This window comes from Aplosporella prunicola, assembly GCF_010093885.1.
Source record: "Aplosporella prunicola CBS 121167 unplaced genomic scaffold K452scaffold_27, whole genome shotgun sequence".
NCBI lineage: Eukaryota > Fungi > Ascomycota > Dothideomycetes > Botryosphaeriales > Aplosporellaceae > Aplosporella > Aplosporella prunicola.
In genome coordinates, this window is record NW_022983555.1 from 140,066 (window position 1) to 160,687 (window position 20,622).

General features: G+C 50.3%; 9 protein-coding genes across 9 annotated transcripts; 2 read left to right on the top strand and 7 right to left on the bottom strand.

Moving 5' to 3' along the window:
* Positions 1 to 2,890: 2,890 nt before the first annotated feature.
* K452DRAFT_97980 (uncharacterized protein) lies at positions 2,891 to 3,753 on the bottom strand. Its single transcript, XM_033547388.1, has 4 exons — positions 3,723 to 3,753; positions 3,208 to 3,673; positions 3,128 to 3,155; positions 2,891 to 3,055 (listed from the first exon to the last, which is right to left on the bottom strand). Exons 2-3 carry the CDS (start codon positions 3,576 to 3,578, stop codon positions 3,143 to 3,145), a joined length of 384 nt encoding a protein of 127 aa, XP_033393445.1. The 5' UTR covers positions 3,579 to 3,673; positions 3,723 to 3,753; the 3' UTR covers positions 2,891 to 3,055; positions 3,128 to 3,142.
* A 304-nt stretch (positions 3,754 to 4,057) lies between these two features.
* K452DRAFT_235401 (uncharacterized protein) lies at positions 4,058 to 5,873 on the bottom strand (the record flags this gene model as incomplete). The annotated part of the gene is made up of 2 exons (XM_033537430.1): positions 4,058 to 4,306; positions 4,392 to 5,873. The coding sequence occupies 2 exons, from the start codon at positions 5,871 to 5,873 to the stop codon at positions 4,058 to 4,060; spliced, it is 1,731 nt and encodes a 576-aa protein (XP_033393446.1).
* Positions 5,874 to 6,652: 779 nt separating this feature from the next.
* Positions 6,653 to 7,219, bottom strand: K452DRAFT_312112 (uncharacterized protein; the record flags this gene model as incomplete). Its single annotated transcript, XM_033543521.1, has 2 exons — positions 6,653 to 7,089; positions 7,150 to 7,219. 2 exons carry the CDS (start codon positions 7,217 to 7,219, stop codon positions 6,653 to 6,655), a joined length of 507 nt encoding a protein of 168 aa, XP_033393447.1.
* A 1,143-nt stretch (positions 7,220 to 8,362) lies between these two features.
* Positions 8,363 to 8,815, bottom strand: K452DRAFT_312113 (uncharacterized protein; the record flags this gene model as incomplete). Its single annotated transcript, XM_033543522.1, has 2 exons — positions 8,363 to 8,509; positions 8,603 to 8,815. 2 exons carry the CDS (start codon positions 8,813 to 8,815, stop codon positions 8,363 to 8,365), a joined length of 360 nt encoding a protein of 119 aa, XP_033393448.1.
* Positions 8,816 to 9,003: 188 nt separating this feature from the next.
* K452DRAFT_329087 (uncharacterized protein) lies at positions 9,004 to 9,988 on the bottom strand (the record flags this gene model as incomplete). The annotated part of the gene is made up of 2 exons (XM_033545034.1): positions 9,004 to 9,046; positions 9,123 to 9,988. The coding sequence occupies 2 exons, from the start codon at positions 9,986 to 9,988 to the stop codon at positions 9,004 to 9,006; spliced, it is 909 nt and encodes a 302-aa protein (XP_033393449.1).
* A 540-nt stretch (positions 9,989 to 10,528) lies between these two features.
* On the top strand, positions 10,529 to 12,101 carry K452DRAFT_312115 (uncharacterized protein; the record flags this gene model as incomplete). The annotated part of the gene is made up of 4 exons (XM_033543523.1): positions 10,529 to 10,989; positions 11,041 to 11,386; positions 11,441 to 11,737; positions 11,787 to 12,101. The coding sequence occupies 4 exons, from the start codon at positions 10,529 to 10,531 to the stop codon at positions 12,099 to 12,101; spliced, it is 1,419 nt and encodes a 472-aa protein (XP_033393450.1).
* Positions 12,102 to 12,981: 880 nt separating this feature from the next.
* Positions 12,982 to 14,913, bottom strand: K452DRAFT_98001 (uncharacterized protein). The gene is made up of 3 exons (XM_033547390.1): positions 14,192 to 14,913; positions 13,866 to 14,141; positions 12,982 to 13,813 (listed from the first exon to the last, which is right to left on the bottom strand). The coding sequence occupies exons 1-3, from the start codon at positions 14,610 to 14,612 to the stop codon at positions 12,990 to 12,992; spliced, it is 1,521 nt and encodes a 506-aa protein (XP_033393451.1). The 5' UTR covers positions 14,613 to 14,913; the 3' UTR covers positions 12,982 to 12,989.
* K452DRAFT_98000 (uncharacterized protein) lies at positions 14,914 to 16,858 on the bottom strand. The gene has a single exon (XM_033547389.1). It carries the CDS (start codon positions 16,541 to 16,543, stop codon positions 15,215 to 15,217), a length of 1,329 nt encoding a protein of 442 aa, XP_033393452.1. The 5' UTR covers positions 16,544 to 16,858; the 3' UTR covers positions 14,914 to 15,214.
* Positions 16,859 to 16,914: 56 nt separating this feature from the next.
* K452DRAFT_321594 (uncharacterized protein) lies at positions 16,915 to 18,164 on the top strand. Its single transcript, XM_033544411.1, has 2 exons — positions 16,915 to 17,093; positions 17,163 to 18,164. Exons 1-2 carry the CDS (start codon positions 16,949 to 16,951, stop codon positions 18,032 to 18,034), a joined length of 1,017 nt encoding a protein of 338 aa, XP_033393453.1. The 5' UTR covers positions 16,915 to 16,948; the 3' UTR covers positions 18,035 to 18,164.
* The last annotated feature ends 2,458 nt before the right edge of the window (positions 18,165 to 20,622 follow it).

The window sequence follows — 20,622 nt, forward strand, 5'->3', positions numbered from 1 at the left end:
GAAACAGTGTAGACAGCCTTCCGCCGTCTAAAACAAGTGTTACACTAGCTTATCAAGCGAGTGAACCGATAAGATTTGATCAAAGATTGATCTCAAAGGGAATAGGCGCAAAAGGATGCGATTCCGGGCTCATAACTGTGAAGCTGGGCGCGAGGAATTGGACGCCGCTTGTCCTTCTAGATTACTGTTACCTATGGAGGTATATATGCTGCTATCTAAAAGAACACGTTTTCTCTTTAGTAGTGGTAAATAAGTAGTGCAGGGGTAAGGCTGTTGTGTAACAACTAAATAATGAGGCTGATAAACGAGATGTTGCACCCCAACGGCGCCCACCCTATTTGGCTGTCCTTTTTACCAAATTCGACAGCCAAATTAGGCAATATCGGCGCCTGCCGTGGGCGGGCGTCGATCTGGCCAAAATGGCCGCCAATTTGGTGTTGATGTTGTAGATCGTATCAATTTTCGTACATTTAACCGAATCACCCGTGCTGGTCTGCGAGTCAGCTACAGTTCTTCGTTCTCCGCTGTTCTCCGCTATTTCACACCAAAAAACTCGGAGAATATTGGAGAAAAAGAAGACTACTAAATATCACGAACCATCTACAACTCCGCAAAAAAAAAGTGCTAAAAACACCTCAATCGTCACCGCGCGCGTGCGCTGTTGGCCTGCTCACCCGCCCCGAACGCGTTGTGCCACCGTCCCGGGCCACCCCACTGCCTCGTCTTACGCGCCCACCGCGTCCTCGGCGTCCTCCGCGTCCCTCTACAGTAGCAGGTGCCTCTGCAGTAGTAGGTGCCTCTGCAGTAGCAGGTGCCTCTGCTACTGTAGAGGACCCTCCTCCACGCCCGCTACGCCCGCCACGCCCGCCACGCCCGCCACGCCCGCTACGTCCGCTACGCCCACTACGTCCTCCGCGTGCTACTCCGCGTACTGCTCTACCCGCTGCTTCACCCGCTGCTCCTATAGAGGACTCACCCTGCTGCGGTGGGTTCGAGCACTGGCTCCCTCCATGGCACCTGATACCACATTCTCGACCCTCCTTTCGGCAAACACACCTGTTATTATTACACCCTCGCGTACACTGGCAACTGGGGGCAATCATGCCAAGAGAGAGGCCATTTTGCTGTGTTGCTTGGCGTACTGAGATGCGCTGATTCGCCTCAGGGGTATCAAGATGATCAGGGCGCTGGGCGGGTTGTAGCAGGGCCAGCTTGTGCGGAGGGAAAGGTCGATTAAGAACACCGAAGGGTGTTCTTACAGAATACATCTGGCCAATTACCTCATGGATAACACCGATTAACATCTGCGGAGCACCCCGCTGGTCCGCTTCAGGCACCTTCGCGCCTACAACACTGCCAATAGTGAACGGTGGCATGGCCTGTGAGGTGTTTGATTGCTTTACCATCCTCTGGCGCTCATTATCACCAAGTCGGCGGACTGTTGCGTCAGTTGCGGAGCGGTCCCACCCTCTATCAGTAGGCGCGGGTTGCTTACTAGCCGCGTGTTGAGCGAGCGGAGGCTCACTGGCCGCGTGTTCAGCGTGCGGAGGATGCTCCGCGGGGTGCTGCTCAGGGGGTTGCTCCGCACGTTCAACCCGCTCTGCTCGCTCTGCTTGTAGTGCCCGCAGCGCCTGTAGCGCCTGCTCCGCCTTCTCCGCCTGCTCCGCTTGCAACTGTAGAGCGCGCTCTGCAGTCTCCTGTAGTCGCTCCTCCTTTATCTGCTTAGCAGCAAACGCCTCTCTCTGCGCCCAGGCGAGGCGCTCCATGCCTCTTCGAACCGACTCTGGAGCATCAGGACGTCGCAGTAGCTCCTGTTCTGCTGATGGAGGAGAGATACGAGCAGCGCGGGGCGTAAGCGGCAGCGGCCACCGAATCAGTGAAGTATAAGGACTCTGTGAGGGACGCGGAGGCAGTGGGGACTGCGGAGGAGGCTGTTGTGAGACACGCGGAGCGGCCCGCGGCGGGGTATCGTGCGTTAGATCGATCGTTTCGACAGTAGTAGTTCGTACGCGAGGCCGCATAAGCGTCGAAGGTAGCGGCAGGTCCGACGAAGATGAAGAGTGGTACGGGTCTTCTTCGGAAGGCGATATTTGGCTGGGTCTTGGCGATAAATTGGAACTGCGGGTACCCGACGGGTCTCCTATCGGACCTGCTACAACCTCCGCAGCTCCCGCAGCGCGCTCTGCTGGTTGCTCGTTCGCTCGCTCGTTCGCACGCGGGCCAGCGCTCGTTTGCGAACCGTCGCCCGCCTCGTTCGCTCGCCCGCGAGTCCTCCCCCGCTCGTGCTCCGCAGTATCAGCGTCATCTGAGTCCTCCACCTCCATGTCCGCTGTAGTACTGTCATCACCGGAGCTCTCCGTAATGTTGTCCTCAACTATCACTGGCGATTCGGCCCTCTCGTGTAGGGGCCTTCGTACGCGCCCAATCCTTATGTTACGGCCGAAGAGGACTTTGTGAGCAGACATCCCAATGTTCCGCCGTGGTGTAGCATTCGACTGCAGAGTAACGTCCACACAGGCATGAGCGAAGCCAGGGTGGCCCCACGCAGTACAGGCCTTCGCAAGCTTCGTTTTAATATCCCTATTGCCTCTCTCAACACCACCCTGGCTCTCTGGGTGATAAGGAGCGCCAAGAGTGATCTTTATACGATAGTCCTCCATGAGAACACGTACAGCGCCCTTGAATTCAGTGCCGTTATCACAGTGAAGCATCTTCGGAGCGCCGAATGCCTGTATCCAGCGTAGTATCCCTGAGGCAACTGCTCGTGCGGTTTTGTTCTGTAGAGGGACTAGCTGGGAGAACTTGGAGTAGTGATCGCGTATGTGTAGTACGTATTTATCCCCTGTTACCGGGTCAGGGTGATTGGAGTAGTCAACGAGATCTACTTGTAGGCGTTCAAATATCTCCTTAGAGAGGATCGGCGTTATCCGCGCTGGAGCAGTAGGGTGGTTCCTCGTGCGAATACACACTTGGCATAGGGGTAGGAGGAACGCAACATCGTTACGGGTAACACCGTAGTGCTGGGAAACAACATGCTTATATGTTGATTCGATAGCTATACAGTAGTGTATATTAGTAGGCGGTTTTACTAGTAAAAAGACGTCTTTATATATAGTAATATACATACCAGTATGGCCAGTATCTAGGTGTGCGTCCTGAATAGCATCAAAAACCTCGCTCTTACGCAATACCTTTCTCTCCTCATACCCCTCACCGGCCTTCTTATACAGGCCTTCTTTGCCACCTTCTCCCTCATAGAAGGTATAGTTATCCTTGGCATGACGGCGGGCACGGCGATCGACGTTAGTTCTCGTAGGCCTGCCAGTGAGCCACTGTCGAAGCTCGTAGTACTGCAGAGCACTAATGTGCCTTGTATTATCCCCAGTAGCTTCGATCATGGCGCTGAAGGACTCGCGCGCAGCGGAGGTAAAGGGCTCAGTAACCCGCTCTGGGACGTAGGGACGCGGTAGGAGCGTAGCAGTGGTGTTAGCAGGGCGGTTCTCAACACCAGCAGCAGGGCCGGGTGTAGCAGAGTGCTCAGCAGGGCGCGCGGGAGCGGCGGAGGACAAAGAAGACATGTTGTAAACCGTGCTTGGTAAAATGGAGAAAGCGTTGAAGCTCACTGACCTGCTGCTGCATTCTCAAGCCCGTTTTATGGGCGAAAAACAGGCCTCTACAATACATCAACGCGTGTTCAGACTTTTGCTTTTGCGAAGCACTACCAGGCATAGTATATTATATAACCAGCGGGCCTCCATACCGACGCAGGAGGGACTGCTGCTACTGCAGGCGCTGCTGCAGATGCGGCTCGGTGATGATAGCTGATTTGGTGTTGAACAGGGGTCGTTCAGGGGTCGAGTCAGTAGGTGGCGTGATGCCTCATATATTTGCAACATCAACACCAAATTGGCGGCCATTTTGGCCAGATCGACGCCCGCCCACGGCAGGCGCCGATATTGCCTAATTTGGCTGTCGAATTTGGTAAAAAGGACAGCCAAATAGGGTAGGCGCCGTTGGGGTGCAACAGAGAGTTATCGGAATGATCCTGGCTGACAACTTAATTTCCGTTAAGAAATCTCCAGACAGCCGCTTCTACTTCAAGTTTTTTGACTTTGTGCGTTTCATTAACCGGAAATTCTTGGAGCCCAATTCTTTCCAACAATGACAAACCTCCCAGTTCGTAGTCGTTGCCGAGGGTATACAGGACATGAGATCTTATATCATCTTCGCTCTTCCCATTGAAACTTTTCAGTACAGCATAAGGCTCATGGCCGAGTGTTGGGTGCGGCACTGCGACCACTGACGCCTTAGGGTGAACCTCATGTTAGTAGTTTGAAATAATAACGCAAGGGTCTCAATGGGAGGGGGTACTTGAGCAGATGTAGACTTACTTGTGAGTCGACATATTTTTCTAGACAACTCTCGATGGCGGCGGGCATAACGGCAATGCCGTTGCGCTTGATCATGTCCTTCTTTCGACCGAGTATGTATACGAGACCGTCATTGGCGATCATCGCAATATCGCAAGTGTTGAACCAGCGACCATTGTTATCCTCATAGAAAGATGATTCTGACACTTTGTCCATGTAATGAGGAATGAGGCTACCGCTGCACAGATGTAGCTCTCCAGGTCGATCTCTTTTCGACACTGTGCCCTCAGCGGTGTCCCATATCCGTACAACTGCTCCAGGAGCGATTGTGCCGATCGGGCATATCTCTCCAAAGTAGGGTATGTTGGAGGTTGGTGTACTGAAAAATGGCCATTTGAAGGAGCCCCCGCCTTCCGTCATTCCGTGATTAATGCAAATTTTAGCACAGGGGAAAAGTGCAGCGCATCTGATCAACAGGTCTTTGGTCACCGCATCCCCACCTAGTTGGATTGATCGCACTGATTCCACGTTGAAAGGACGAGATGCGAGCCGCTGTCCTATGGAGTGCACCATAGCAGGCGAGAGGACGATGAAAGTGACATGATACTTTTCAATTGCGTCTGCCATGTCATCAACCGAAAACCCACGTCCTGATGCGACGACCGCGCCACCCTCTTTCCACGTTTGTAGCATCTGAGCAGGAGCAATGGCTCGGGAGTTGTGTGCTTGTTGAAGTGCCAAGGCGCAATTGTCACCATTGAGAAGCCAGGACTGGGATATTAAGACATGGCTCATACCGCCGGCTCGCAGAGGACAGCCCTTAGGCTGACCGGATGTTCCAGATGTGAAAAGAATAGAGTGAATCCGGTTTGGATCATCATCCCTCGCGGCATCAAGGAGCTCGTCTTGGCTCAGTGATAATTTGGGCTCGTCGATAGCGAAATCGAGCAGAGACTTCCAACCGTTGGGGGCGTCGCCTTGTAGGGAGATATACAAAGGTTCCGCGAGATGCGATTCCACTACTGCAGTTTGCAGTACTTCAGCTCCGGTCGCGTTCGGAACTACGATAAGAGATGGCTTCACCATCTTCAAAGTGTTCAGGAGCACAGCTTGTTTCGATGTGTCCAAGGCCGAAGGGTCGACGCAAACATACGTCAACCTCATGATGATGCAAGCCCACAGCAGCACACAGTGTTCGCCGCCATTCGGAATCATCATGAGTATTATCGATTTTGGCTGCACACCGTTCGCAAGCATGCCGGTGGCTAGTATCTTAGCCATGTGGTGTATTTGACTATAAGTCAAAGCCAGACATCCAAAGTCGTTCTTGCTGCTTTGCTGCGGGGTGCCGATTATCTCCAATAGGTCGGATAGGTGGCTTTCAGGCTGGTGTGTACAAATAATGGCAGTCCCGTGGGGGTTCTTTCGCAGGCCTTGCTCAATGAGCGAAAAGATAGATGATTGATTGTCCAGAGGGCCACCGTCAATCTCGGCCAAATGCATTTCGTGGGTAGTGAGGCTTGTCTCGTACATGATTATCCCAGACGGAAATCCAAATGAGACAAAGCGGTGAACAATAAAACAAAGACGATGACTATGTTGTAAAGATGTTTATTTCTCTTCGCATGTGTAGCATAGAAGTTGATGGAGGGACAAACAAGAATTAGCAGACTTTAAGTAGTTTCGGAATTATAACAGTATCGATTTATTGCTCAACGAAAGTAGGTACCGCTGTCCGTAACCAGCGCCACGCGGCTTTAAATCATTTTCTCTATCATTAACGCAAGCTCTACAGAAATGGATGCGGCCAATTATTGATCTGCATAATTCATAGGTGCTAGCAATTAGCTGTTTGAAAGTGATACCCACTTTCCGCCTTTAGCGAGTGGATTCGATGGTAGACTTTCTTCCATCAACACAACTTGGAAGCTATAGTAAGGAAACAAATTGGCCGAAGCGGCCTATCGGTGACCGTGACATGAGGGCTGAGCTTACTTCTCCGCGAAAAGTCGGGGCTCGGCATGAGCATCGGAGAGCGACTTTAGATGTCCGAGGTTATTCACTAGAAACTGAGCTAGAGATGTACGAATGGATGAGCGAGAAAGATTGACTGTGAGCAGCAAGCATGTCGTAAATCAAAGTTAACGTTTCGAGGAAAACAATTAAATTGATTTAATGTTCCCATTGGTCCCAAATTCTAGATCCTAAAGCATCACATGCAGCTCAAATCCATGAGTTGAAGTATCGTCTCACACATTCTGAGAGAGTCATCTTCTCCACTTTTAAAACTCAAATCCTCCAAATATGGCCAGAGACCCAAGTGCTGCCCCCGCGAGAGGAAAGAGTGATCGGACTACATGCAAGCAACGCCACTGAACCAAAAGCTTCTGGGCTTCTTCCAAAGCTATTACTGGTGTTTCTTTATTCGCGGCCTCCAGTTCAAACATTGTATTGTTCAACGGACGCATGATGATCAAGGTGAAGGGTACCATAACCAGGGTTATGATGCCAGCCAACAAAAACGAACGCCATGGTCTCTTAACTGCGCGGTTTTTGATTGCGGCGTAGCCATACAATGTGAAGACGGCAACCCCCAGTGTTGGCATCATTTTGTGGCCGTAGTAGTACAAACGGCCCCATTGCTGAAGTAGATGAGCGGGCTGGGTTACTGTGTCGAGAAGGACTGGGACAGCTATTAAAGAAATATCCATCATAGCTCCTGTTTAGGGATATTACATATCAGTAAAAGAATAATGCGTTAAGAGCAATTTCTACGCACCGGACAAGAAAGAGCCCGCAATTAAGGCAGCGACCTGAGAGCCACTCGTAGGATGCGACTTAGTGGCCATGGTTGTAAATGATTTCCGAGAGTCTCGGCAAGAATTGAGTTTTCGAAGGTGAAAATGTATGGACACCCATCGGTGCGCTGTATATATGTAAGATTGGCGTACTAGTGTAGGTAGCCGCAGAGAATTAGGCAAATCACCAATCGGAGCGCTACATTTCAAGGAGACCGAACTAGAATAACCCTTCTATCCGGTAAAGGTATGGTCTGACCTTGTAGATTATTTCTTTTTTCTTTTTCTTTTTGCTTAAATGTTTGCAGCCTACGGCTACGATATATTTAAGTAATTTGATGTACAAAATTTCAGATACAGTTGTTAACATCGATTGGAGAAAAGTCAGTAAGTGTAAAGATATACTAATACACTACTATCGAGCTCTAGCAATCTCGCTTTGGGTGAAGGCAACTTTGTTTATTAAGCAAGCTGTGTAACAGGTGACGTAGCTGGTCGGGCTCCGAAGGAGGGGAAGTTAGTCCAGTTTTAACCATAATAGAAAACACTAATGAAACAAACCCCTATTCGGCATTGCTTTTTTAAGATATCGGAAACATAATAAGAAGCAAGTGCAATTTTCGGTGGCCGGATATCGAGCCCTGAACCTGTCGGAACCAGTGCCCATCGGTACAGCCCGCAATGCAGCTGCTAATGTCGACTTTAGTGGAGAAAACGGCCATCGATCAGAGCGCATTCATTCTAACTTCAACTGGCACTTATAAAGTACAACGGTATCAGATGTTTTGTGCAATACCATGTTTTCAGATATAAAGAGAATTACTTCAATGATCCGAATGAAGCGCGTGAATCTTCGGCATTTGAGATTTTATTGGGTTTTCCGAACATGACGCAAAGAAACAAAAATCCAGCTTCAACATGATTTGATTCAAATGGTCATTTGTAGAGCTGTCTGCTCCCATCGTGCAGTGTTCACTGTCGCCCGTACCTCAAGTATTTTCTTTGATGTTCTCAAGTCGGGCACGTCGCAGAATTGTCCTTTATTCTTCAAATAACGACAATTTAAATAGGCCTTCGAGCAGAGGCTAAGATGTCTAGAGTGTACTGAATCTACTTGAATGGAGCTTTCCTCGTAGAATCTCTTGGAAGTGTTATACAAAGAGAAATCTCGCAATTGCTTTCAATAATTCCTTGCTATTCCCTGCCCGGGTAACAATCTTTCCGAAAGCTAACTAACTCGTTCCCTGGCATGCGGTTGAAGACTTCAACTTCTAGAGGTTTGGTATGCATAGGTTGTGTCGCTGCAAAGTAAAGCTTGAGGTAGTCCTTCGTTTGCGGGTGCTGTTCATTATTGTGTTAGCAAACAATCAAAATAATTAATAAGCTGTGTCTAAGGAGATATATATTTTGGAAACAACAGTATTTGCGGCTTACTTTCATCACATCCTCCGTGCTTGCGTTCCAATTTTCAATCAACTTGAACACGCCAGGCTGCCTCGCATCTTGGAAAACCTCAAAAAAGGTATTGGCAGGCTCTTCAACGATTCTGTCAAATACAGGCTTGAGCGCCTTTAAGAATGCATCGTTGTTGGAAGGGTCAATGGTGATTTTGATCTGAACCGAGACAGAAGGACCGGAATACTCCATGCTGTGAGTGAGGAAACAACTGTGATAATGGATTAGCCGAATAGCAATTTAGTTGGAAATCCATACAGTTTATATGTCTTGTCTCGGTCTCCGAGGCTTAGCCAATTCGGAACTCAATAATGAAGCGGTTGACCGAAGACTCGGGACATTCGACGAAAGAATTGAGTCAAAGTAAATATTTAATGAATTTATACGATGCCGATTGCTACTATAAGCAACTTGTGCAATCGCCTATGGATGGACAGAGTCTTTCTCTGTCATGCGTTTTGCTTTTTTGACGAATTGTACAGTAGAAATAACGTGATACCAGAACAGAAAAGCCCATAAAAAAAATATTCCTCCGAGTATTAATACAATAGCCAGGAGAACAGTAGCAACGAACCCATATGATGCCTTGTGAAACACCGGATTATCTTCAAGATACTTAAGAGATACGTCAACCTGCATCGCGGACAGGGCCAAGTTTGCATAAGCAAATGCAGCTAACAACCACCCAAAGTTCTTCGTGAAAAATTGCTTGTACCATGTGGAGTTGGAAGAGAAGCCGTACACCATATGCTTCAAGGAAAACACTGGCGGGACAAGCCGGTAGATGGCGTTAAGGCGTGACAGGCGAAGCTCGCCGTAGAAGTATCGCTTGTCAACCAGTGGTGAATGATGACCTTCTATGTGATCCAGAAGATCGTCAGCGAAAGTTACCCAGGCGCGCCATGTCATTGACTCCGGTATCAAGCCGTACGCTCGAGCAATCTTCCAATCGCATTCGTAGCTGATGAGCCAGGTGTAGGAAAGTAGTAGTCCACATGCGCTCTGATACAGTGCTTGTTGCGGGCACAAATTCTTTTTCCAAAATTCCAGGTCCAAGAGATAAGGCGGAAGCGGCTTGATATATATGCAAGATTCATGCCAGACAAGGTGTTGATTTGGATCTTCGGCGATAGTTATTGCGCGTTGCAGCACCTGTTGACGGTGTAGTGGGCGTGCAGGCCTAGGCAAGCCAGCAAGCCATAAATGTTGATGGACAGCATTGACTTTTTGCGTTTCCAGCTGGGCGTAAAGATACGATTGGAAGTCCTTCTTCGGACGAATTAATCGGTCTCTGTGAAAAATTGATGAAGGGTAAATGTATCCTCCTAGAAGACTGTGGTCTCGAGAAAATGGAGGAGCAAGCATCTGGTACTTGAAGTGCTGGGGTTGTGGCGCGTGCGATTAAAAAAGTATGGCCTTAATGACACTGATGACTGCTCTTATCTTTGCAGCGCAAAACAAAACAGCACACACCGTGCTCCACTTTGCACAGCCAGGCTTCGCCAACCGCTTCCGCGCGCCTAAATGCCCCTACAAATTACTCTTTTAAACACTGCACGGATCACCTCCATCGAGGCGAGGCCTTGTCGAGTTCTGGCTCAAAATGTGATTCGCGAAGCATCGTTTCAGCTGTGCCACAAGACGCGTCCTCGACCAATGCCAAAGCCTCCAAGTTCTATGTACAGAGGGCGTCAGTTGTCTTTGTATGGATGGCCAGGTCTTTAGACCCACACTGAGGCTGTTGAAGTTGAACTGTCGCGCGCCTCGGATTTCTACTCTGCAGACGTCTCCCCACTCGATATTACATGTATATCATCCTCCTGCAATTGGATGATCAAAGAGTTGTTGCACGATTGTATTTGGGAACCTCTCAAACATCGGACAGGGAACCACGACAATCTTACCATGAACTGGTTCAACCTGGTAAATTTATTGTCTCTCTATTGTTACTATTGTTTCACTAAATTCTTCTCCTTACTTCGGTGGTCCTTTTGGCAACATGCTCCCCAAAAAATCACTGAACCCGAAAAGCTCAAGATCGAACAAGCCAAAACATACAGATTAAGGGGTATACCAAACGATTTCGACAGTCGAAAAACCTTGGAGCTCCTCCGCAATGTCCTCAATCTAAAAGAAGATGTGAAATTCAAGGTCCGCTCTCTTGCAGATGATCCATCCTACGATGGGAAGGTTGCCACTGTGGATGTCACTGGAGACTTGAGACAGAAATTGGACCGTGGTCGCGATCAGTGGAAGCTAAAAGTCACCGGAGAGGGTCTGAATGATTACATTCATCTCACTCTTGATACGCATTTCTTGCGCCTTACCCCACTACACTCAAATTCTAGCGACATTGTAGAAGCAGAGTAAGTGATTCTATGCCTATCACGTGTTGAATTTTTGCTGATTTTATGCAGTGTAATCGCCGTTTGTGGCTTAGAAGGTCACGGATTTGAGTCTTTCAAAGATAAAAATGCTCCTTCTTACATGTGGCTGCGCGATTCACTTCCTAAAGACCTGCCAAAGGCAAGGATTTTCAGCTTTGGCTACAAGACTGAATTAGAGGATGCCGATTCTTTCCAAACCATCTCTGATCTAGCCTCCCAACTTCGATGTACAATCAATGGCATTCGGAGCTATGAAGATGTAAAATTACCCTACGATTACAAAAAGTTTTTAATTGTAACACGTATACAGCAGGGCGAACCACCGCGATCACTCATGTTTATTGGGCACGGGTTAGGTGGAATATTGATAAAGCAGGTCGGACTTAATTGAATCGAGTTTAGAATTATTAAAAGCTAATGGGATTCCTAGGCATTGATCCATATGAAGGACGGAACCAAACTTGATAGGATAAACTTTGACGCTGTAGCAGGCCTCTTATTCTTCGGTGTACCAAGCCGGGGAATGGGAATCAGCTCTCTGCTCCCAACGGTTACTCATCAACAAAACAGAGATCTCATTGCGAGCCTCGGAAGGGACTCGACATTTTGTCAAGACCAGGAGACGGCGTTTCGCGAGGCTTTGTGTTCCAACTTAGAGCGTACTGGTAGGCGCCCGCCAGAGGTGGTTTTTTTCGATGAAGGGCTGGTAATGCCAACTGCATTTGAGGTAAGCAGTGTAAAATCTTCCTCGCTGAATCGCTTTAACAATACTGTAGCAGTTTGATGGTGATTCGGAAACTACAAACCCACCGACCCCATTTACGGACGGAGAATCAGTGTATTATGATTGTCAATACGGAGACGATATCGACCAGCGGAGCATGATTGTGAAAAATCATCTTGACATGGTCAAATTCAGAAGGCAAGAGCCTTACTACAACACGGTTCTTCGGCGTCTCAAAACATTCCAAAGAGATTATTTGGAAACAACACAAAGAGAGAAACTCAATAAAGACCTCCCTGCGGAGATTAGCGCATATGAAAAATCTCCCTTTGACAGCCTGGAAGCTTCGACGGATCCAAATCAATGATCGAAAGGTTTGTGGCTCTCTATTCAAGGCAAGGATCAATCAGCTAACTTTCCCAGACAACTTGCACCAGCTAGCCTTCGAGGAGCTAGCAGTGCTTGGGCTCGAATGAGGAGGAAATAGTGGCGTGTGAGTCGAGAAAAAAGTCGAGGCAAGCCAAAGGGCATAGAAGTACTTCCAGTATGCAATCTAGCTTCGATAGGGTCAGTTACATGGAATTAAATAAGATACTAAGTACCACTCGGACATTCGTTGCTGCAAGACACGAGAAAAGGCTTCGGATGTTCAGCATTTTGGGGCCGCTTTGTCCGCCGCACTTAGCCGACGCACGCACACAGCCCTCAATCTCCCCAGCCATCATCGTCATCACCTCCACCTTCACATCCACCGCCTTTCATCTCTACCGCTCTGTCTTACGCGTCTCCCCGGTCAAAGCTGCGTCGCTCCCCGCCGACACTCCGGTCAGCTCCGCCCACGACGCGCCCTCACGCCCTTCGCTATCCTTCGTGCAACGTACGCGTATTATCCCACAAAGACGCGTCGCAGACACCTTTCGCCGAGTAAAAGGGGCAGATGAGATCGGTGTGGATATCGGAGCGACACGGCACGGCACAGGCAGCTCCGGGCATACCCGTGACGTGCGAGGAGGGGTGAGACCATACATTTCGTGCGACAAGAGAGCACTCGGATACTGCGATGCTGAGGTGATGCGAGGCGGAGGCTGTCGATGTGGTGTTTCCGCCGGAAACTCAGCTGTAGGCCCTCGACGACACGAGCACGAGCGAGATTGCCCACCCACATTCCGTCTGCTGGTGGCGCACTTCGATATGCTAACCTATCCGAGACGAACCAAGCTGTTCTATTTCGGAGAGTAAACGAATTGTAAGTATTTCAAAGAACAAACTTAAAATACAACTCGTCGTAGCTATCCTTCTCGGAATCTACCAGCTCGGCGCGTCTAGCCTCCCGCTTCTTGTTTTTCAACGACAGGATCGCAGCACCAGCAGTCGTGAGCAAGAAACCGACAATCGTAAAGATCAGCCCCACCGTAAACCCCGTTCGATAACGAGGTGCCTCGGCTTTGATGAAGACATTCGACGAAATAAAATTGGCGCAGTTCCCGAAACCTCCCATCCAAGCCATGCCGACAGCGAGATATTTACGGCCTCTCAGGTTGGCCGACAACCAAGCCATCAGTATGGCCATCTGCGGGAAGGTCCCGACGGACATGAAGAACAACGCCAAATAGCGGACGCCAGCCTGAGGCACATAGACGCGCTCGATAATCCAGCCCACCAGCTGGAAGCAGATGGAAAGCAGAAGAAACGGAGCACGAAAGTTGAGGCGTGACGAAAGCCAGGTGAAAGCGAAAGTGGTCACGATGCCGGAGCCCCATACTGGCATGGTCATCAGCTGAGCGACAGTATTCGTCCAGCCGAGTTGCGTGAGAATCGTTGGCGCGAATGCTGCCATCGACGAGGCGGTAATGTCGCAGCAGAAAAAGCACATCGTGAAAAGATGTACGCGCCAGTCGATCAGGACTTTCCACAGCGGCACATTGTCGGACGCGGATCCCTTCGCCTCAGCACCACGGGATGCCTCTAGGTGGGCGACAAGGCGGTCACGCTCGCGAGACGTCAAGAACCAGGCTTGGGCGTGTTGGGGGAAGTTCGGGCAGAAGACAATGACAAAGACCGAGATGAAAACGGTCATCACTAAGAGTTGCGTCAACAAGCGAAGTGCCCGATGCTGTCCGTCTGCACTTACATCCTTCAATGATGAAGACCCAGCGCCATCCTTGGTATCCACTAGTGCCGTCGAGGTTCTGTATCGCGTATGCAAGGAGACCGGAGAAAATCGGGCCAGCCAACGCGAAGTTGAAGAACCATGCAAAGCGGGTGGCCGCCTCCCGCTTCGTGTAATAGATGGAAATCATGTAGGCCGCGCCGGCCGGCAGAGATGCCTCGAAAGCGCCCATTAGAAACCTGATAGCCAGGAGCCCGCCATAACTTTGGGTCAGCCCTTGACACATTCCCAGTATCCCTGCAGAGATGATCAGCATCGCACGGGCACTACTGTCCAGACCAACATACCCAGAAGAAACACCTGGCCCCCAAGGAAGAACCTAGGTGGGATGTGGTTCAAATTCAAGAGCAGATTGGCCGGTACCTCGACCAGCACAAAAGGAATGTAAAAAATGACCAGAGCGATATTGTAACCATTCGAAGGCATGTCCAGCGCAGCTTCCAACCCTGATGGAGAACCGATGCCCAACGCTCTCGCGTTTGCGATGTTGGTCCTGTCCAGGAAGAGGAGCATGTACAGGACGCCCATAGTTGGAATAAGTACCACGTCCCGCTTCCATAGCAGTTTTCGGTCGAGAGCGTGGTCGTCATAGACGATCATGCTTGCCGTGCTCGCGCCTGAACCATCACTCTTTTCTGCGGCTCTCAAGTCTTCCTGCGCGACTGATTTTGTAGTTTCGGCCATGGTGCTGTTGACCTCGGGAGGCATGATGCTGGCGAGTAATTGCTGGGGACGAACGGTGGCAGCTTTCTAGACTGGCAATGGTTAGATTGACTGGATTGAAAAATGTTGATGGGATACCGCTGACGATGGTGATGATTTCCAAGCACACCAAAAAAAAAAAAAAAGAGGCGAATCAGCTACGCGAAAACCACCCTGAAGACAACACGCGGAATACCAGCCGTTTTGAATTGCTCCAGCATGATCGCTAAAGCATGCATACTAAACTGTGGAAGATAAGCAGCAGTTGAGAAGTGTGCGCTGGCTGAGATATATTACATCGCAGCATCACATCCTGCACATCTCTCGGAAGCTTGGCTCAATGGGCTGTTCTTGGCCATCTCACCGACTTACTGAGCATGATCCATGGATATCCTTCCCGCTGTAGGTGATCAGGGAAACGTGCCCTGTAAAACGCGCGGCTTGGACTCACTGTTTGGTGGGAAAATTACCAACCGAGTGGATATCATGCAGCTGAGTAAAGTTCGTGCATATTTCGCAAGAGCTACGGCATTCTGCAAAATATCGGCCAAGCCAATCACAGTTGCTAGAACCCTTTCGCGATTCTCGCGCCCTGTTAAGTAACAGATTCAGCTTACTCTGCTGCCACCGTTGTTCGCAAAACGATCCTCTTTTTGCTGCGCAACCACCAACCTGGAAAACTCAAGCTCGGCTTTCTCAAGATCTGATGAAAGATCGTGCTGCCATATCCAGTGAAACCTCTGGTTGGCCTGTTCTACGATCTTCTCCATGTCGCTGCCTATCTCCGGGTGGAGCCAGAGGTAGATGATCCCGGCTTCAAGGCTGGTAGCCACGACCTTCTGCGCTCGGGGTCGGCGGATCGAGTCGTACACTTTGAAAGCGTGCTCTAGTTGGGAAGGGTCTTTGACCAGAGACAACAAGTGAGCCAGCACGACAGCGTCTTCCAATCCTTGCCCTGCGCCCGCGGCCTGATGCGGACTCGAGGCGTGAGCGACGTCGCCGAGAAGGCATATCCGGCCATTGTAGTAGGTGGAGGTATCGGGATGGTGCCAGATCGGCCAGCGGAGCGGTTTCGACCAGTCTAGAAGTTTCTGGAGTCGGGGATCAAACTCGGCGAAGTCTTTGATCATATCGTCCTTGGTGCAAGGTACTGCTGAGTCCCCTTGCGTCCAAGGCTCATCGTCTTTGACGAAGAAGACGAAGTTCTCTTCCTTTCCTCTGGAAATTGGGTACAAAACCATGCCCCTGCCCTTTACCAGGAACCACTTTGCGTCTCCGGCATGTTTCCCCAGAATTTCTTTCGCCTTGTCCATTGGAATGATGCCGCGATAGCAATACATGCCAAGGTATTTTAGTGGAACCTCCTCTGGCGCAATGGCTCCTAGTACGGCTTCCCTAGTAATGCCTTTTACTCCATCGCAGCCAACGACCGCATCAGCAAACACAACCTCTCCATCTTCGAAGACGATTTTGACCTTGTCTTCCACCTCTTCGATGGTTATCGCACGTTTGCCGAACCTCACGGTCTCAGACGGGATAAAGCTCGTCATAATCTCCAGTAGATCTTTTCGGTGCGCGCTGCTCCTCGTAAAATACGGTGCTCCGACGAATCCGCTGGTCCAGCCTCTCTTCTCGCCGAAGCCATCTTCTGCGTACAAAGCGTCGAAGATGCTGTGCTCGAACTCGGGCCTCTCGTTCTCGGTTTTGACCTTGTTGTACTGCTCGCGGAACCGTTCATCGATGAGGCTTATGGCGTTCAGGGTGTTGGGCCCAAAACCAATTCCTGCGCCTAATGTAGAGAAGGCATCGGCTGCCTCGTAGATCGTGACGGACAGGCCGCGCTTGATCAAGCCGATGGCGAGAGCAAGACCGCCAATGCCGGCTCCGAGGATGGCGATGTCGGGACCCGTCTCGGGTGCTTTCGTCGGCTTGGTCATGATTGCAATTGGCGTGGTAACTATCTCAAAACCCAGCTGGGGATGAGCTCGAGTTGTAGGATTGTGACTTCCTTGTTTGGTTCGGGGCAAGATCCTAAATCATGCACGGCACGGCCCAGATTTCGACAGGGATTAAAGATTTGTCCCCAGGGGCCAGATACCCCGCTCGTGATGTGGCACTGCATTCTGAATTTGTCATCGTACAGACGCATGGTTTCCGCTGCTTATAGATTGTGTCGCACCGCATCTGAGCCAACAGAATCCCCAGGGTGCGATAACAATCGCCAAGGTAACTCTTGAGTACGCCTCCAACACCACATGAAGCTGCACGAAACTAATTCATGTTTCCAGAAGTTAAACAAAAAGCAAACATCCTCCACTGCCTTTCACTGCCTCTTAGACAAAATGACACCTGCTCCCGAACTGAACGTTCCGGCATCGACAGCGACGGTCAACGTCTCAATAATCAACAGTGGCTCTATACGCGGTACCAATGCCCAGTTCTTAATTGAGCCGCACATCTCTGGCCACGACTGGCTCGCAGCGCCCTGTTACTAGTTCTTGATCCAACACCCCGCGCTGAACCGCTCACTGGTATTCGATCTTGGCATCCGAAAAGACCACTGGAACCTACCGCCACCTCTTACAGAGCGCTTCAAGCAGTCCGGCGCCCAACTGATTGTGCCGAAGGGCGTGCGGGAGATACTGGACGAGGGTGGAGTGGACACGAAGGCGATCGAGGCCGTGGTTTGGTCGCACTGGCACTTCGACCACACGGGCGACCCCTCGACGTTTGAGCCGAGCACGGCGCTGATCGTGGGTCCCGGAAGCAAAGAAAGGGTGTTCCCGGGTTATCCGCAAGACCCAAACGCGCATTTTTCCGAGGCCGATGTCGCGGGTCGGGAGGTAAGGGAGCTGGACTTTACAAAGACTGGCTTGAAGATCGGGCGGTTTGATGCTTTGGACTATTTTGGTGACGGCTCGTTTTACTTCCTTGACTCGCCGGGCCATGCGGTTGGTCATATGTGTGGCCTCGCACGTGTGACGAGTGGTCCGGATAGCTTCATCTTGATGGCCGGTGATGCGATACATCATAGCGGTGAACTGCGGCCACATCCTTGGCATCCGCTGCCCGAAGCCGTCTTGCCGCACCCGTTCACAATGAGCAGCAGCTCGGCGTGCCCGGGAGAGCTGTTTGAGGGCGTTCTGCGCGATGGGAAGTATAGTCCGTTTTATCTCCCTGCGAAACCGGCCAGTGGGCGACAGATCCATTACGACGTTCCTGTCATGATCCAGACGATCCAGAAGCTGCAAGAGGCGGATGCACATGACAATATTCTCTTTGTTGTGGCGCACGATGACACGCTCTTGGATATCGTGGATTACTTTCCAAAGACAGCTAACGACTTTGTGGAAAGGCCCCGGATAATTTCACCACCCCTACTGGATATTTTTACCACCCCCCTAGTCACCGCCTGCCCAATTGAGTAACGCGCCCGGCAGAAAGTTGCCTTCGTCGTTTGTAGATATATTCGTTTGCTTCTCAACGCCTAATACCTCAACGCCCACCCACCTCTCGCACCTCTCTTGCCATTAACACCATGGATTACGACCTTGCGCACCCGCCAGAGCTCACTTACGCGTCTCTTGATCAAGCAGTAACAGAACTTCAGGCCTTTGCAGCGGCCCACGGATACGGTCTTCGCAAACAACGTTTAAATAAGACGAAAGCAGGTGTGCTGAAGAAGATTCAGTATAAGTACGATCGTGCGGGCAGCTACGAATTACAGGCTCGTGTGAGACCTTCGACTAGTACAAAATCAACTCAATGTCCTTTTCAACTCGTCCTTCGTCGCCAATATGATAATCAGTAGAAGCTTGAGACGTCTGCTCACCCGCACAACCATAAAGCTTTCAAGCACCCGATCGCCCACCCATATCACCGCAAGATAACGACTGAACAACAGCAGCAGATTAACACTCTCAGCGTTGCCAGCAGGCCGAAGCAGATACGTGCTCAGCTACTACACCAGAACCCGCAGAGTCTCATCACAGATACAGATATCAAGAACCTTCGTGCCAAGAATAAGAGGGAGCGACTCAATGGCCTTACAAGCCTGCAGGCCATGATCAGGGAGCTTCAGGCGTTGGGAACAACTACTAATGGTGTTAGTGATGGTGTTAGTGTTAATAACGACTGGGTATGCGAATATCTATTGGATACTGAGGGACACGCCCACACGGTGTTTTAGGCCTACAAGCGTTCACTGCAGCTACAACAGCGCTGGGGTAAGGTACTTATGCTCGACTACACGTACAAGTCGAATAAGGACGACGTCCCGCTACTACACGTTGTAGGGGTATCACCACTAGGCCGACCGTTCACCGTTGCCTACTACCTACTAGCGAAGGAGGGTAAAGCTAAATATTCATAAGCCATTAATTAACTTTCTCAGCATATCAAAACACTATCTATTTTTATTACTGACTGCGAACTGGCACTGAAGAACGCCCTCCGCCAGCACTACGAGGTCCCTCAGCTAATATATATGTGGCATATTAATAAAAACGTCGGCATAAGGATTCAGAAAGCATAGGCACACGACGAGGATAAGGATAAGGATGAAGGTGTTGATATTAAGGAGCGCCGTAACGAGTATAAGAAGCGCTTTAATCAGCTATCACAGGCCCGCGATATTGCTGAATTTAACGCTCTCTAGGCGTCCTTTCAATACGACTTTACTGATTAGCAGGGCCTTCTCAACTACATTACCGAATAGTAGATGCCGTATAAGGAGGAGTAGTACCGTACGTGGGTTAATCAACACCTAAATCTTGGCAATCAGTACGTATTTACCTATTACTACTATACTACTAACTTTCGCAGCGTTACGTCACTTGCTGAAGGCTCACATAGGCGTACAAAGTCGTTCTTTAGCCACCGTAAACAGGACTATATCAGCTTAAAGGACAACCTCCTGCTAGCGTTAAGTACTGAATGGCAAGCTATTAAGAAGGCAGAGGGAGTAGCATTCGGGCGTCCTTAACACCAACACACGAGCGAGCCTCTATTCAAGTAGCTAATTGGGCACGTCTATCCCGCCGCTCTAAAGTTGCTGCAGCAGCAGGTTAAGCTGATAAAGAGCTACGGCTATAAACACTACTGCTACGGTCTGTTTAAGAGCTCTTATGGCTTACCCTGCTCCCACACGCTCCAGCAGCTAAGTATTAGTAAGCATTGGACGATCCCTCTTGAACTAATTCATCCCTACTAGCGGTTTAAGAGGCCTCAGTCCGACGACCCGATCCACCGCGTAGGTAACTTCGTTTAATATAGCCGCAGAGGCCGCCCGCGTGCTCAGCAGCAGCAGCAGCAGCAGCATAGTTCAACACCTGCTAGCACGGCACCACCCGCCAGCACGAGCATAAGCACGCAGAGGGACCCTTCGTAGTTCGAGATCGCTCAGCGGGCTGACCAGGCCACTCAGCAGCGTGCTAAGCGTAAGAGAAAGGCCAAAAGCAACACCACGGGGGAGCTACAAAAGCGGGTAGATGAGCTACACGGGATGCTTGCTCAGCTCGTTCAGCAGCAGGCGGTTACGCAGGTAACGACTACTACTACTACTACAACAGTCGCCAAGCGGCCACGCGGACGTCCACCCAAGAGGCAACGCCAGATAGAGCCAATCACCGTCAGCAGCAGCAGCAGTAAGGACGAGGATGAGGACACTGAAAGCGAGGAGGACGAGGGGGGGCTCAACACCATACATACTGCCTTCTACGGCCAGGGGCAACCCTCTTTAGCGCGGGAGATGCCAACGCGCGCGAACAGAGGCCAACTGCCGAAGAGGTTTAATAACTAAACGAGCGGGTGGAGGGACACGCGGAGGATTGAGCAGCTGGGCGCGGAGGACGACGCGGGAGCGCTCGCGCGCGCGAAAAAGCGACGTTTGTAACATGTAATAACTAGCTCAACTGCAGACCATGCTCTTACCGTGCTGTGACAGTGAGGTTGGAGATATGGAATTTTTTAGCTGCTTTTTGGTGTAAAATGAGGGGTGCTGGTTCCTGTTCCCCGC